Here is a 14,383-nt window from a genome sequence, read left to right on the forward strand (position 1 = left end):
TGTGGTTCATTTTTACTAGCCTTCAAAGTCTGTCCAATGCTGTCTCCTCCAAATCTCCACTCTGCAGCCCCAGGCTCACAGGTTTTTGCCACTCCTTCCTCTGTGGCCCCTTGGTGCTGCCATCGCCCTTTGCACATGGCACTGCCATTATTTGGGGTCATGTCTGCCTCCCCCGTTATGCCGCAAACTCTTTTGATGACTAAGGCTGGCTTCATTTACTGTTGTAAACCCTAATTGTTTAGCAGACAATGAACAAAAGATTATTATAAGATTAAGTTACTATAAGTATTTAAAGTGTGGCTCCACTCCAAGGGAATCTGGGTTTAAATGAGGTCTTCTTCAGTGGCTCTCAGGACCTTGTCACTCTTCAGATCAGCCTCCTTATCCTCAGGCTGAACACGCTGCCTTGCTAATTGATGCTTCTGATCCTCACCAGCATCACCAGAAGAAGGGATGAGTCAGAGTTTTCATGGAAGCCCTGGCTTTTGTGTGGGAGTGTTTTCTCTCTGACCTGACGTGGTGGCATGAGCGCCCATGGTTAGGTGATGAACAAGTGTCAGTGGCTCAGTTGTTTACCTTATTTTATTGTACAGACAGAGCATATGGCAAATCCACTTCTATTAGCCCTTTTCAATTTCTATTAGCATTTTCAATTACTCTCCCCCACACCTTCAAGCCTCTAATCTCCGCACTGGGGCCAGCAACTCTGATGTGAGCCACTCATTTCATCTCTCAGGACTTTTGTTTCTTTACCTGTAAAATGAAAATGTTGCGTTAGATCAAGGATTCTTTTTTTTTTTTTTTTAAGATACGTAGATCACACAAAATGGTACATTAAAAAATATAAGAGGTTCCCATATAACCCATCCCCACCCCACCCCCCAGTCCTCCCACATCAACAACTTCTTTCATCATTGTGGCACATTCATTGCATTTGGTGAATACATTTTGGAACACTGCTACAAAGCATGGATTATAGTTTACATTGTAGTTTACACTCTCCCCCATTCCATTCAGTGGGTTATGGCAGGATATATAATGCATCTGTCTCTGCAATATCATTCAGGACAACTCCAAGTCCTGAAAATGCCCCCATATCATACCTTTTTCCCCTCACTCTGCCCTCAGCAACTCCCATCGCCACTGTCTCCACATCAATGATACAATTTCTTCCATTGCTAGAGTCACAATAATTCTATAGTAGAATACCAGTAAGTCCACTCTAATCCATATTTTATTCCTTCATCCTGAGGACCTTGGGATGGTGATGTCCATTCCACCTCTAAACTGAGGTGGCTAATAGCTGATGGACGGGATTCTCCTGCTTGCAGTTGTAGACTCTCTCGGTTCCCTGGTGTGGTGGTTGACCATCCTCACCTCCCTGTTAGCTGACCTGGGTAAGTCCAAAGAGCTGGATAGTAGATGTTTCAGGGCCCAGCTGGCACATGAACAGTCCAGAGATTCAAGTCTTCTGAGCATTCACCAACCCCAGCACCAACCACAGTTTCAGTGAAAGTGACAGAAGAGGCATGTGTAGAGAGGTCACATCTGAATCTAATTCCTTCACACCCAGCAGCACAAATTCCAAAGTAGGGCCCACTGGCAAGGCATTAGACTCCAGAGCATCTGCCGTGACCATAGGACCTGGGTGTCTCTGTAGCCCTCAGGAGTACCAGTACCTGGGGTTGTATCTACTTTGGCTGTCTTTGGGATCCTGCTGAGGTGTGGGTAAGCGTGACCTCTCTGATGACCTCCCGACTCATTTTGAAGTCTCTTATCCATATAAACTCATTTGTCTTTACCATTTCCCCCTTTTATTCAAGGTCTTTTTCTAGTTGCATCACTAGCTGGTGCTTCTTACCTCGCAGTCCACAGAATCCCGTGAAGGTCTACAGAAAGCTCTAGGTACTGGAACCCTCTGAAATTGTATATAACATTTGGTCTGCCTATACATTGGTCTAGAACTTTTATATGATTTTCAAATGAGCCTCTGACTTCAAAAAGCTTACAAGTCACTGGCCAATAAGATTTCTAGCCGAGCAGTATTTTCACGGAAAAAGAAATCTTTCACCATTCCACTTCTTTCTTTAAAAAATCAGCATGTGCTGATCAAGCAAGAGTTGTGGGATGCAGTGGGCTGTATACCCTGGTCATCAGTGGATCAAGGGGCACATTGAGTTCACAGGAAGAATTTCCAGGATGGAATTCTTTTGCTTGCACAGTGTTGACAGTATCATGGGCGGCATGCCTCTTGGCTAGGGAAAATGGCATAATCCAAGCTAAGCCATCGATTTTCTAGAGGCTGCCCTTTGTCATTTCACAGAGTCGTTTTCCTTTACTAGGTCTTTTGGGTGAGGCTGAAGAGTAAATGTCCCATGGCTGAATGCCTGACAAATAAGGAGCCCACTTCTCATTGCTGCACCTGGAAAATCAAGATAGTTGGAGTCTCTGTAGTTAGTGAAAACAGATTTTTTAATGTAGCCATGGGCATTTTGCCTAAGAATAAATCTCTTCTCAAAATGTGATATATTTTGTAGTGGCCTAAGAGTAAAGGGAAAGTTGTCTGGCCAGTGGAGAGCAGAGGCAGGTTTTCCCATGGAGCATTTGGTTAATGGGTTTGACACTTGGTGAGAGAAGGGTGTGCTATAATAATTAGTCTTAAAGTCAGTGATCTTTGTGGACCTGAAAGCATGGTCTTCTAGATGTCTCTTTCACTCCCACATTCCTTGAGATACCCAAAGGTGATTTTGGCTCCTCTGCACCCCGTTCTTTCACTGATGTAAATTTGCTCCAGTTTTGTGACTCGTTTCTTATGTTTTGGTCTTTCTTTCCCATATACTGAAGTTCTCTTCAGTGCTCTCTGAAGCAGAATCAGAGGACACCTTTGACTGTTTTTCCTAGTACTGATATTTGTGAGTGACATGGAAAGTTTCCCAATTACAAAGCAAGAATGGTCCCTAGTGGCCTTTAATTTGCCCTCCTCCCTTGTTATTGTAAACTAGTTTAGAGTGTAATATATTTATTACATCCACCAAAGGAACGTATTTCAGAAAAGGCAAGAAACATGGAGAGAAGAGGGGTGGGTTGACAGTCAGAAAGACTTTAAAAATAATGTTCTGATTCCTGCTTCTCCTTGTCCCACCAGATGTAGGTTCCTCATTGCCCCTTTCTCAAAGGCTAACGCCACACGGGTGATTGCCCCCCAGGCAGAGTCATTTGGGGAGGAGGTAGGAGAATAGCTGCACACCTCCCATTATTCATTTACTGACCTGGCATAAGCTGTGCTTGACTTAAAAATAACAGTTGGATCACCAGCCCCCAAGCTTCTCCCCGGCTGCTGGAACTAGCACTGCCTCTTCCATGGCCCTTCCACAGCCGGAGCTCTCATGAGTTACCAGCCACTCCTTGGGGCTGTATTCCAGTGACCCACTTTACACCCCCCCCAGAGCTTCAAGGGAATGACCGTCCTTTGGGACTCCAACCTGAAAGTTTTACAGATGAGGATTACTGTTGTGCTTATTTGATATTCACCAGGAGAAGACTCCCATTTCACTTCTTACTCACTCGGGCACCTCTTCCCTGTTGCTATGACTTTAAGCTCCCAAGCTGAGGTCTGGTGTGGCAGAAAGAGTCTCCTCTCCTGTACTCTTCGCTAGTAGGCTTCACCACTCTCATTGGCATGTGTTTTAACAAAGGTGGACAAAGCAGAAGGGAGAACCTTTGCCAACTCATGGGAGAAGTTTGCATAACCTACAGGTGAAGCCTCTAGAACTGCCTTTTGCTGGCTTAGGGGGGCTCCAGGCCCCTCTTCCTGTTTCCACATGGACTTTTACTTTCTTTTGCATTGCCTGATTTTTCACCCTGTTAGGCCTATCTGGAATCCTTTTCTTGGGACTTGGGACCCATTAGGACAGCCTGCACAATATACTGGGTATAATTGGAAGATCAGAAGACCTCTGGGTTCTGCTTCACCATTCACAGGCTGAAGTCACAAGTGCACTTGACTTGCGTCACAGATCCACAGATATGCATGCACACACCCAGGCAGAGGGCACAGTCTGCAGTGACTGAAGGCAGAACAAGAGAGCACCAGGGTTACCAGTCATCCTGCCCTGCAGAAACCTTACGTACATCCATGCCACCCGGATTTGAGCATCACTCCTGAATTCTGCTGACACAAGGCTTCTTCTCAAGAAGGCGTGATCGAAGGCCAATAGAAAACAGATGGATAAATGAGGTCAAGCATATCCTTGAAAGCTGTCCAGCCAGTTTAGGTGGGCCCCTCACATTCTAGTCTAAGTGAAGGGGTAGGTATGGTGGGCCTGGCTTTCGATATGGTGAAGTCTGAAGGTGACAGAAATGGAAACCCTTGTTCTTGAACTCAGAGTGTCTCCCAAAATTTAAAGCTCCAGACTCCACCTCCTGTTGTGTCACTAGCCCTGCAGCAAGGAAGCCAAGACCTGGGCGAAGGAGGGCTTCTCCTCTGGCCCTTAGGGGCCTCTCTTGAGTCTCATCCAATGGGCTTTCAGCAGTCTTTGATTTGGGTGTGATATCTAATGTGAAATGTCTCCTGGCTCCTCTTATAAAATGACAAATTTTGTCAGTTACAAGCGTCCTTGGCTCCCGTCCTTTCTAAGCCCCTAGATCCGGGCCTCTTAACCTTTTTTCGTTCCACAAACCCCTTAATAAGTCTGTAGCATGCTGTGTATTATTTAATAAATATATCGCACCCACCCCAACATATCCCCAGAAGAATCATGGCTTTTTGAATTTAAAGTCAAGCTCATTGACCGCTGGTTAAGAACCCCTGTCCTAGATAAACTGTGGTGTCTCATGAAAGGTATGTTAAGACTTAATAGAACAAATCAAGTTGGGCAGAGAGGCTTTTTGGTACCACTGTTTTTAAAAATGCATGGCAATTCTGAGTTTTAAGCACTGTGATTTCACTTTGCACCATGGTGTTGGCTCTTAGAGTATCTTGTTGCATTGCCTTTTTAAAAATTCAGTGCTTTGAATTAATATTTGGTCACTTAAATTTCAACCACTGTAGTGATGACTCCAGTCCTTGTTCTCATATGATATTTGTTAAAATGTTGATTGTACAGAAAAAGATATTTAGTACTTTAGGAGAGGGTATCTTTGTCCATGAAAGTGAAACGTCATGGCCAGTTATTTGCATGAAGAGTAAAAATAAGTTACAATTTAACAGATGGCCAGATGGTAAGATTTCTGATATAGACCTCACCTAGTAGTTTATAGCATATGAGGAAAAAATTAGTGTGTTCAATGACTTTTCACCAAAAATATGTAATGTTCTTAAACAGGATAATTGATATTTGAGCCTTAATATTAAAACAATAAAGCTTGTGAATCTCTCTCAGAAGTCTGTAGTGATCATTTTCTTGCTCAAAAGAATTATTCTCAGCTGTGTTTGGAACAGACAATTATTTAAGCAAATACAATGAATGCCTGTACGGATATTTTTTTCTTTGAAAATTAAAGACAATGGTAATGGAAAGTGCCCTGTCCCAAATAGAAATTTTAGTTTGTTTTAATTGAAAGGCAGTTATCAATAAAAGGAGTGGAGAAGTTTTTGTTGTTATTGTTGTTGCAGTTGTTGTTTTTGGCACTTCTCAAAGATACCTTTTGCGTTTGTATAAGGATGTTTCTTATCAAAAGGTGAGAGGCCCCATCAGAGCCTCCCAGAGGTGGTCTGCTCTAATGCCACCAAGGGATCAGTGGTGTTGTCCTAGAGGTTGAAAATATAGCAATTGCATACCAACTGAAGACAAATGGTCAGGTTGGATTAAAGCAAGATCCAGCTATATGCTGTCTATAAGAAATTCCACATAGATTGGGAGCCCAAAGCTTAGAAAAAGAAAGTGCTTTGCCAGGGTCACACAGCTAGGAGGTGGTGACATCAGATTTGGAATGCAGACAGCATCATTACTTCATCTGTGTGTGCAACAATTCCAGATTTCACTCCTGAACCCTCAGTGCTAGGACTGTGCCCTGTCAAGACTCAGTACCTTTGTGTTAAATGATTTACATTGGGGAGGTCTGATATCAGGGGTCAGAAACCCAACAACCCTAAGCATGGGAGCTGCCTGGGTCAGGGCCAAGTGTGGACTCTGGGAAGCCGAGCAAAATCCAGACTCCCAGGCATCCTGCAAACACCAGGAGAGCTGCACCCTCCCTACTGTGCGTCTCTCTCCCCTCGGAACTCCATCCCACTGGCCAGCTAGTAGCTGAGGCAAACACCTTGTCCTCTCCTGTTGCATTGTGACATCTGGAGAGCAGGTCCCTGTGGAGCACACCTGGCCTAATAACTGCACGTTATTAGCTGTGACAGAACAAAGTGGCAATGGGAGTTTGCCTGCGTCTCCAGTCAGAGAAGGCCAGTGCCTTGCCCAGGACCAGATGCATTTTTGAATAAGAGTGAGAACCCAGGCCGCAGGCTGCGCTCAGTCTGTGTTGCTGCCTAGAGGGCCCTTGCCATGAGTATCAGGCCTTATGGTAACTCCGCTGCCCTTGGATCTCTCCAGGCTCTGGGCCCGTGGGAGTGCAGGAGGCACCCCCTCCCTGAGAAAAGGGAGGCACCTCTGCTTTCAGAGCTCCAGTGCGGAAAGCACGGTGGTGCAGGGGCAGGCTGGAACAAGGAAGGAGTGCTGGTGGAGGCGGAGGGAAGAACTCCGTTCCGGCTGTTTGATTTTTTGGGTTTAATAGGCTACCAAGTGGGAAGAGTAAATAGCTGGAAATAGAGATCTGGGCACCGAGACTGCCAATCTGGGCATCATTCTCTACATCTCGTGTGTCCCCTCCTCCTCCCTCTTATAGTGGCCCAGACTCATAGAGGAGACGTTCTTTAACCTGTGGGAGGTAAGGTCTGTATCCTCGAAGAAATCGATCCGTTTTAGTCACCTTTCCAGTGGAAGTTCTGCAGCCATTCATATCATTTGTATTTTTACCGTTCATTGAGTCAGTTGAATTAATTTTGTAATTTTTATTCTTTATTTCAGAAAAACTGTATAACTCCAGTGGACGAGATTTAAGAAGGGCCCTTTTCTCCTTGAAGCAGATATTTCAGGTAAAAAAAATAAAGTGCCCTTGGGTCCTGTTTTTGCATTGCTTATACAATTAGATACAGACAAGTTTATACTGGTTACTGATTACAAAAAGAAAAATCTTATAAAATTATAATGTACGTTAGGTTGGAATGTCATTTGAGAGTATTTTTATTATGTGAAAATTTTCAAGCATAATAAAAAGTAAACATGATTTCATTAAATCATAACATTTCCCCCATATTTACCTAAGACTTTTCAAAAGAAAAACATATCACAGATATATTTGAAGTCCTATGTTCTGCTCCCTATTTCCAACTACCCTCTCCCCCCTCCTGACTCTAGGTCCCCTCCTTGACAAGTGCCACATTTAATGTCTATTCTGCACAAGCATGTTTCCATACAAATGGTATCTATTCACCAACAATATGGGATATTAATTTGCACTGACTCTATGTTATGGTGTTGTGCGTTTCCCACTGCACCTTCTTAAGAGTGGGATAGAGGTGACCATGATCGATATAGGTCTGAGCATTCCACTGTATGAATAACCCCCCAGTTGGTGTATGCATTCCTTCTGTGGCAGACATCTTGGCTTATTTCAGGTGTTTAGCTATCATAAATCATGCTGCTGTGCCATGCCTCCTGGTGCATACCATACATCTCTCTCAGGTCTTGGTCTTCTCCTCTTCTAAGACTTCTGTCCATTTCTACTCTGAGTAAGTCAGGAACTTAGTGAAGAGGACTGGACAGGTATCAGTGTGGCTCCAAGGATGTCACCCACATGAGACCACAGAGAAGAAAGACAAAGAGCTGGGGGAGGAGGAGGTCACTGTGCCTGGGCAGGGTCAGGAGTTGGATTCCAGAAGGAGATGGCATTGCATTGAGTTTGTGTTTGTCTCGACTCATTGTTCCTTTTTGATACAATTTTGGGCTCTAAGCTACCTGCTTTGTTGGTCATGGTTCTAGCCAGAGTGGCAGTCCCTGTCATATGCTTCTGCCTATCTAAGAGGGAATAGGCAAAAAGGTAGGCCTCAAATTCATCTCATCTGCATCATCCCATTCTTAAACTCATCCAGTCCTACTGTCATCTTTCCTCCAGATAACATTCCCTTCCCAGTGTCCACATTTCTAGAGATGAGTTTCCTTTTCTCTTCTTCCGAGAGCTAGAGGTTTGAACCCGGCACATCATTGCTCCCAATGACATGCCCTGGGGTTAGAGCTCTGCCTGGTTCGGGCCATTTCTTATCTCACCTGGAAAGCTGCAGCAGCTGTCCAAGGCACTGCCTCCTCCACTCATTCAATCCTTCTTCAGCCCCTAGTGGAGGGATTCGAGGAAGTGACTTGCTTGCTGGTTCCGCGTTGCACTCTGGGTTACACCTCAATTTCTCAGTGTAACATTGAAGCCCTTCTTGATCTGGCCTCTACTATTCACCTCTCTGTCCTTGGCTATGTGGGTAGTTCTACTCACAATTGCATTCTGAGTTCAAGCCATGTCTACTCTCTTCTGTACCTTTACCCTTGGATCTATTGCTTCTATTACAGAATGCTTTGCACCCCATATCACTCTCTATGTCTCTTGGTTTTCATCTGCTAGGGAATCCTCTCCCTAAATCTCCCCCTCACCCCTTTCAGGGTCCCTCCAAATACCTCTGAAGTACCTTGTGCTTACCTCTAGTATAGAGCTTAAGCTACTATAGGGCACTCATCTGAGTCTACTAGTCCTTGAGCTCCCTGGCTTGTCCTCACTGGTTCTTTGGTGCCTACCAGTGTCTAGAACTGTTAAACAATAACTGTAATAAATGTGAATTGAATAGTCTTTTAGCAAATGTCCTTCTTGACTCGAATTTAATAACTGCTATGCTGAATAATTGTTCCAGAGTTCCACTTCAGATGTATTTATCTGGGTCTTCCTGTTACTTGGTAGAACAAAACAGAACTTCATAACCCTCCATTATGTCTTCCTCCCTTCTAGCTCAGAGCCTTGACTACAGTTGAGCTGGAGTCTAACGGTGTCCCTAGAGGACCATCTTATGCTGCTCCTCACCCTAACTGATTCTTGTAGCTCAGCTTGCCTGTTGTCTCTATTCGACTTCTTTCAAAACCTGCATTCACCTAACTGAGTATCCAGTTGGTGGCAAAACCACATAGGAGGAGTTATTCCAGATGACTTTAAAATTCTGTAACTTGACTGTGTATTCTTTGTAGGATGTACCTAAGAACTAAAAGGATGGCAAAAAAGCTGTCCACTGTTTATGGTGATCTTATTGTTGGTGCTAGTGTTGCTATTTAGAGAAAATTCTGTCATTCCTTAGAGTTCTTAAGAATTAAGATTCTGGGTATATGGGAGAAAGAAGATGAAACAGAAGAGGTAAAGTTAAACTCTATTCCTGAATATAATTGGAATTATCAAAATGAACCCATGGTGTATTTATCTTAAGAAATAAACAAGCAAACAAACTTATTTCTAGCTCAGTCCACTGAAAAGGACTACAAGCAATGATTAATCCACTAGCAAAAAGCATACCTTGCATGAGATTATGGTCTTAAAATACCAAAAAAGAGCCAGTTCCTTGGTGAAATGGCTGAATCCAGGTCTGGAATAGGAAATGTATAAAATAAACTTGGAACATCTTATCATGCAGATAGCAGGAAAGCTATCAGACATGATCAGGGTCACTGCTGAAAGAACTCAGGGGCAAGCTGAAGGGTTTCCCACTGCCCAGCCAAAGATGGGACAATATAAGCATCAATTAGGATGAAAGGTGCAGTGGGTTGAAACCCATCAAATAAATTTGAATTGATGAATTTATAGTGATACTAAAATGATAATGGTCAGGTCCCTATTTGAAGATGTTACTGAACCAGCTCATTATTTTGAAAATTGGTAGTTTAAAAAAGCTAACATTTCCCATATCAACTTTAGGATCATTAAATAGTAATTGGGGAAACTTTTGTTTAAAGACATATTCTAGCCAATATGTCAGAAGGAATAATAGAATTAGAATATTGCCATTAAAGCAACCCCTATTGAATTAATAGGTGTAGATACTGAGTATCAAGAGCTGCTGACATAATAGAAATGAGTGACAACCAGATATTATGTGCCTCCTAATGGAAATACCCATCTCCACTGATGATGTGGTCAAGCTAACAAAGTCATCCCTGAATCTGTTCATGCCTCCTTAGGCAATAACCAATTTATAAATTATCCAGGGCAGGCACATGTTAAACTGTAATCAACAAAATCCAGACCCTGGGCTGCTCTACAGGGCAAATGACCTAGTTTCTTCAACACACAAATTTCAAGGAAAAAAAAAAAAGAGATGGTGAAAAACCTATGAATTAAAAGATGTTTAATTCTTCATAATTATCAACTAATTACAATGTGTGAATCTTATTTGGATCTTCATACAAACTGTAAAAAATAGTATGACATTTGTGAGACAGTTGGAAATTTGACCACTGACTGGAAATTTGATAATATTAAAAAAGTATTAGTTTTTAATTTAGGTACTCTGGGTACATGTTTTTTTAAAAAAATATATTGAAATATATCACTCATACATAAACATACATAAATAATAAGTGTATAATAGTTGTGAACTTACAAAACAAACAATATAACATCAAACATATATAACATCTCACCCCACCGCCAATAACTTACATTGTTTTTAAACTTTTTAACTAATGATTAAAAAGCATTATCAAAATATTACTACTAAACAAAGTAGTTTTCCCCAACCAATCCGATTGTTATTATATTTGTATCATTTATAGATGAACATACATAAGCAATTAAGTGTATAGTAAAAGTTGTGAACTTACAAAGCAAACATGCATAACATCACAGGGGTCCCACACATCAACCCTCCACCAACACCTTGCATTGTCATGAGATGTTTGTTACAAACTATGAAAGAACACTGTCAAAATCTTGCTACTGATCATAGTTCTTATTTTACATTTGGTGTGTTTTTTCCCCAACCCACCCTATTATTATTTTAAAAAAATTTTTTTATGACAGAAGTTGTAAACTTATAAAACAATCATGCACATGTGCAGAATTCCCAAACGACACCCCTTCATCAATATACCACACTGTGGTATGCCATTTGTTACAGATAAAATAATATCATCCGATTGTTATCATGTCCATAGTGTATATTTGGCTCACATTTTCCATACTGCCTCAATATCAAGACGGTACATCTTTAGCATAGATGCAAGAATATTATATTATTACTACTAACCAGTCCATAGGTCACTCCAGCTGAATTCCCATGCTTCTCCATATTCCCATCACCCTGCAGTAGTGATATACATTTGTTCTAGCTAACAAAGACACTCTTGCATCTGTACCATCAACCACAATTCTCACCCACCTCTTGGATTACTGTGTTATCCAGTTCCTAGATTATTCTCAAGCATTCTCTCAACTGGCATTTACATAACTAGACTACCATTTTCAGTTACATCCCCATATAAACTAGCTGTTACTGTGTATTACCATCCACTCTATATATTTCCACACTTTTACAGTAAAGCTAATTAAAACTTCTACATACATTGAACATCAGTAGTCCACTCAGTCCTTCTCTTATCTCCTTTAAGAATCCATCACCTACCACCAGCTCTTGAAGATATTTTCCAGTAATTTCTTTTAGAAGTTTTATGGTCTTACTTTTATTTTTAGTTTTTTGATCCATTTTGAGTCAATTTTCGGCAAAGGTATGAGATAGGGGTCCTCTTTCTTTCTTTCAGCTATGGATGTCCAATTCTTTCAGCACCGTTTGTTGAATGGATTGTTCTGCCTGAGCTGTGTGACTTTGACAGGCTAGTCAAAAATCACTTGATCATACCTGTGAGGGTCTGTTTCTGAACCATAAATTTGGTTCCATTGGTCTATTGTGTCTGTCTTTAGGCCGGTGCCATGTTGTTTTAACCACTATAGGTAGGTATTATGATTTAAAGTCTGGAGATGAGGGTTCACTTTTCCTTTTTATGATGTTTCCAGCTATTTAGGACTCCTTACCCTTCCAAATAAATTTAATGATCGTGTTTTTAATTTTTTCTTTAATGCTGGCATTATTTTTATTGGGATTGCATTAAATCTGTATATCAGTTTGAGTAGAATTGACATCTTAATGATCTTTAGTCTTCCAATCCATGAGCATAGAAAGTTCTTCCAGTTGTTTAGGGGGCTAGGGTTTTTTGATTTGTTTTAACATTGAGTTGCAGTTTTCTGAATAGAAGTGCTTTACATCATTGGTTAAGTTTATTCCTATCTGAGTTTTATCTGTCGTATTTTCTTTTCACCACTCTTTTGACACTTTTAGTTACTTTTATTGATATAATCTTCATTTCTAGACTCTCTTCCAGGCCTCTCTCTTCTGACTTTTCAGGCTCTAGTGTACCCTTTAGTATTTCCTAAAATTCTGGTCTCTTGCTTAGAAATTCTTTCAATTTCTGTTTATCTGCAAATATTCTAATTTTGCCCTCATTTTTGAAAGACAGGATATAAGATTCTTGGCTGGAAGTTTTTCTCTTGTAGTATCTTAAATATATCAGACCACTGTCTTCTTGCCTCCATGGTTTCTGGTAAGAAATCAGCACTTAATCTTATTGATATCCCTTGTATGTTATGCATTTTTTTCTCTTGCTGCTCTCAGAATTGTCTCTTTGCCTTTGGCCTTTGACGTTCTGATGAGTATGTGTCTTGGAGTTGGTCTATTTGCATTTTTTTTAGATGGGAGCACATTGTACTTCTTGGACAGGGATCTCTATGTCCTTTATTAGGGTTGAGAAATTTTCTACCATTATTTCTTTAAATATTCCTTCTGCCCCTTTTCCCTTCTCTTCTCCTTCTGGGACACCCATGACATATATGTTTGCATGTCTTTTGCTGTCATTTAGTTCCCTGAGATCTTGTTCATCTGTTGTTTTGTATGTTCACTTTCAGAGGCCATTTCTTCAAGCTTACCAATCCTTTCTTCTGCCTCCTCAAATCTGCTATTATATGATTCCAATGTTTTTAAAAATTTCATTGATTGCACCTGTCATTCCCATAAGATCTGCTGTTTTTCTATGCATGCTTTCAAATTTTTCTTTGTGCTCATCCAGTGTCTTCTTAATATCCTTAATCTCTTTAGCCATCTCATTGAATTTATTATGGAGATTTATTTGAACATATATAATTTGTTGTCTCAACTCCTTTATGTCATCTGGAGGCTTATCTTATTCCTTTAACTGGGCCATTGCTTCCTGTTTCTTGGTGTGGATTGTAATTTTTTTGTTGGTGTCCTCACATCTGGTTTACTAGAGTATTTTTTCTGGGTGCAGTTTCTCTCTTTAGTTTAGTGCTTCTTACCGTTTCTCCCTTGCTGGTTGTGCAGTAGGAGCCAAGCATGTAGTTGGTGCTGTAAGCTGTGGAGGCTCAAGCTGCCCTCATTGTAGCAGGGACCAATGAAGCTTCGTCCAACTTTCTCCTTTGCCAGGGGTAGGGACAGAGTCATAGCTATGTGGAATAATCCACATGCAGGCCTAGACTATAGTTACCCAGAGAGACTGATGAAGCTTCACATCCCTTTCTCCTCTACCTGGGGCAGGGATGGAACTGTCGGTGTGGGCAGCAATCTATGCAGTATGAGTCCAAGATGACCACAGTTGCCTGGTAGACTTCTGATTTTCAGTCAACCAGAGTTATCTGCAGTTACCTATATGGGCTTGTGCAGGGCTCCTCAGCCTGCTTCCTGCCAGAGGTGGGGCTGAAGCCTAGGCAGGCTACAGGCTGATCTGCGTGAAAGAAACTGGATCCTGCCTGACACTGAGAGTTTCAGAAAGCCTGACTTCCCCTCAGGCTGGGGGTGGAGTCAGAATGGTGGCTACTGGCCTCCTTCTAACTTGGGCTGGTTCATACTCCCCTGTTCCCAGGGTTATCTCTTAGCCAGCCAAGTCTACAAATCAGTAGCCAAAATCGGCAGCCAGTTGTCTCCTTCTCCCCTGTTTCTGGGAAACGGAGCTTCCAATCCCATCACAGAACAGCTCCTGTGGCAGCTCATGCTGCCAAAGTAGTATAATCACCCACCTCCGTGGGTTGGCCGGTAATTTCCCAGAGAGGCTGGCACAGGTCCCTGAAGCTTCCTCTCTGCTGGAGGTGGCACTAGGGCCTAGTTTAGACCTGCAATATGATCTGGATGGGATGAAGCTGGTTTCCACAAGCCCTGAGATTTTCAGTCCACCTTGCTTTCCCTTGTGCCAGGTGTGGAGTTAAGGTGGCAGCTCCCGGCCTCTTTCTGACTTGGACAGGCTCAAGC

The 14,383-nt window shown here is 42.0% G+C and overlaps 1 protein-coding gene across 17 annotated transcripts in view; it reads left to right on the plus strand.

Annotated features, from left to right (window-relative positions):
• FHOD3 (formin homology 2 domain containing 3) overlaps positions 1-14,383 on the plus strand; it is a 537,731-nt gene that overhangs the window by 228,503 nt on the left and 294,845 nt on the right. For all 17 annotated transcript variants that reach the window (XM_058277150.2, XM_058277152.2, XM_058277160.2 and 14 more), the window contains exon 4: positions 7,020-7,087. In XM_058277150.2, the coding sequence (XP_058133133.1) occupies positions 7,020-7,087 (68 nt within the window). The remainder of the gene's footprint in view (positions 1-7,019; positions 7,088-14,383) is intronic.

This window comes from Dasypus novemcinctus, chromosome 16 (assembly GCF_030445035.2).
Source record: "Dasypus novemcinctus isolate mDasNov1 chromosome 16, mDasNov1.1.hap2, whole genome shotgun sequence".
In the NCBI taxonomy this organism is placed as follows: domain Eukaryota; kingdom Metazoa; phylum Chordata; class Mammalia; order Cingulata; family Dasypodidae; genus Dasypus; species Dasypus novemcinctus.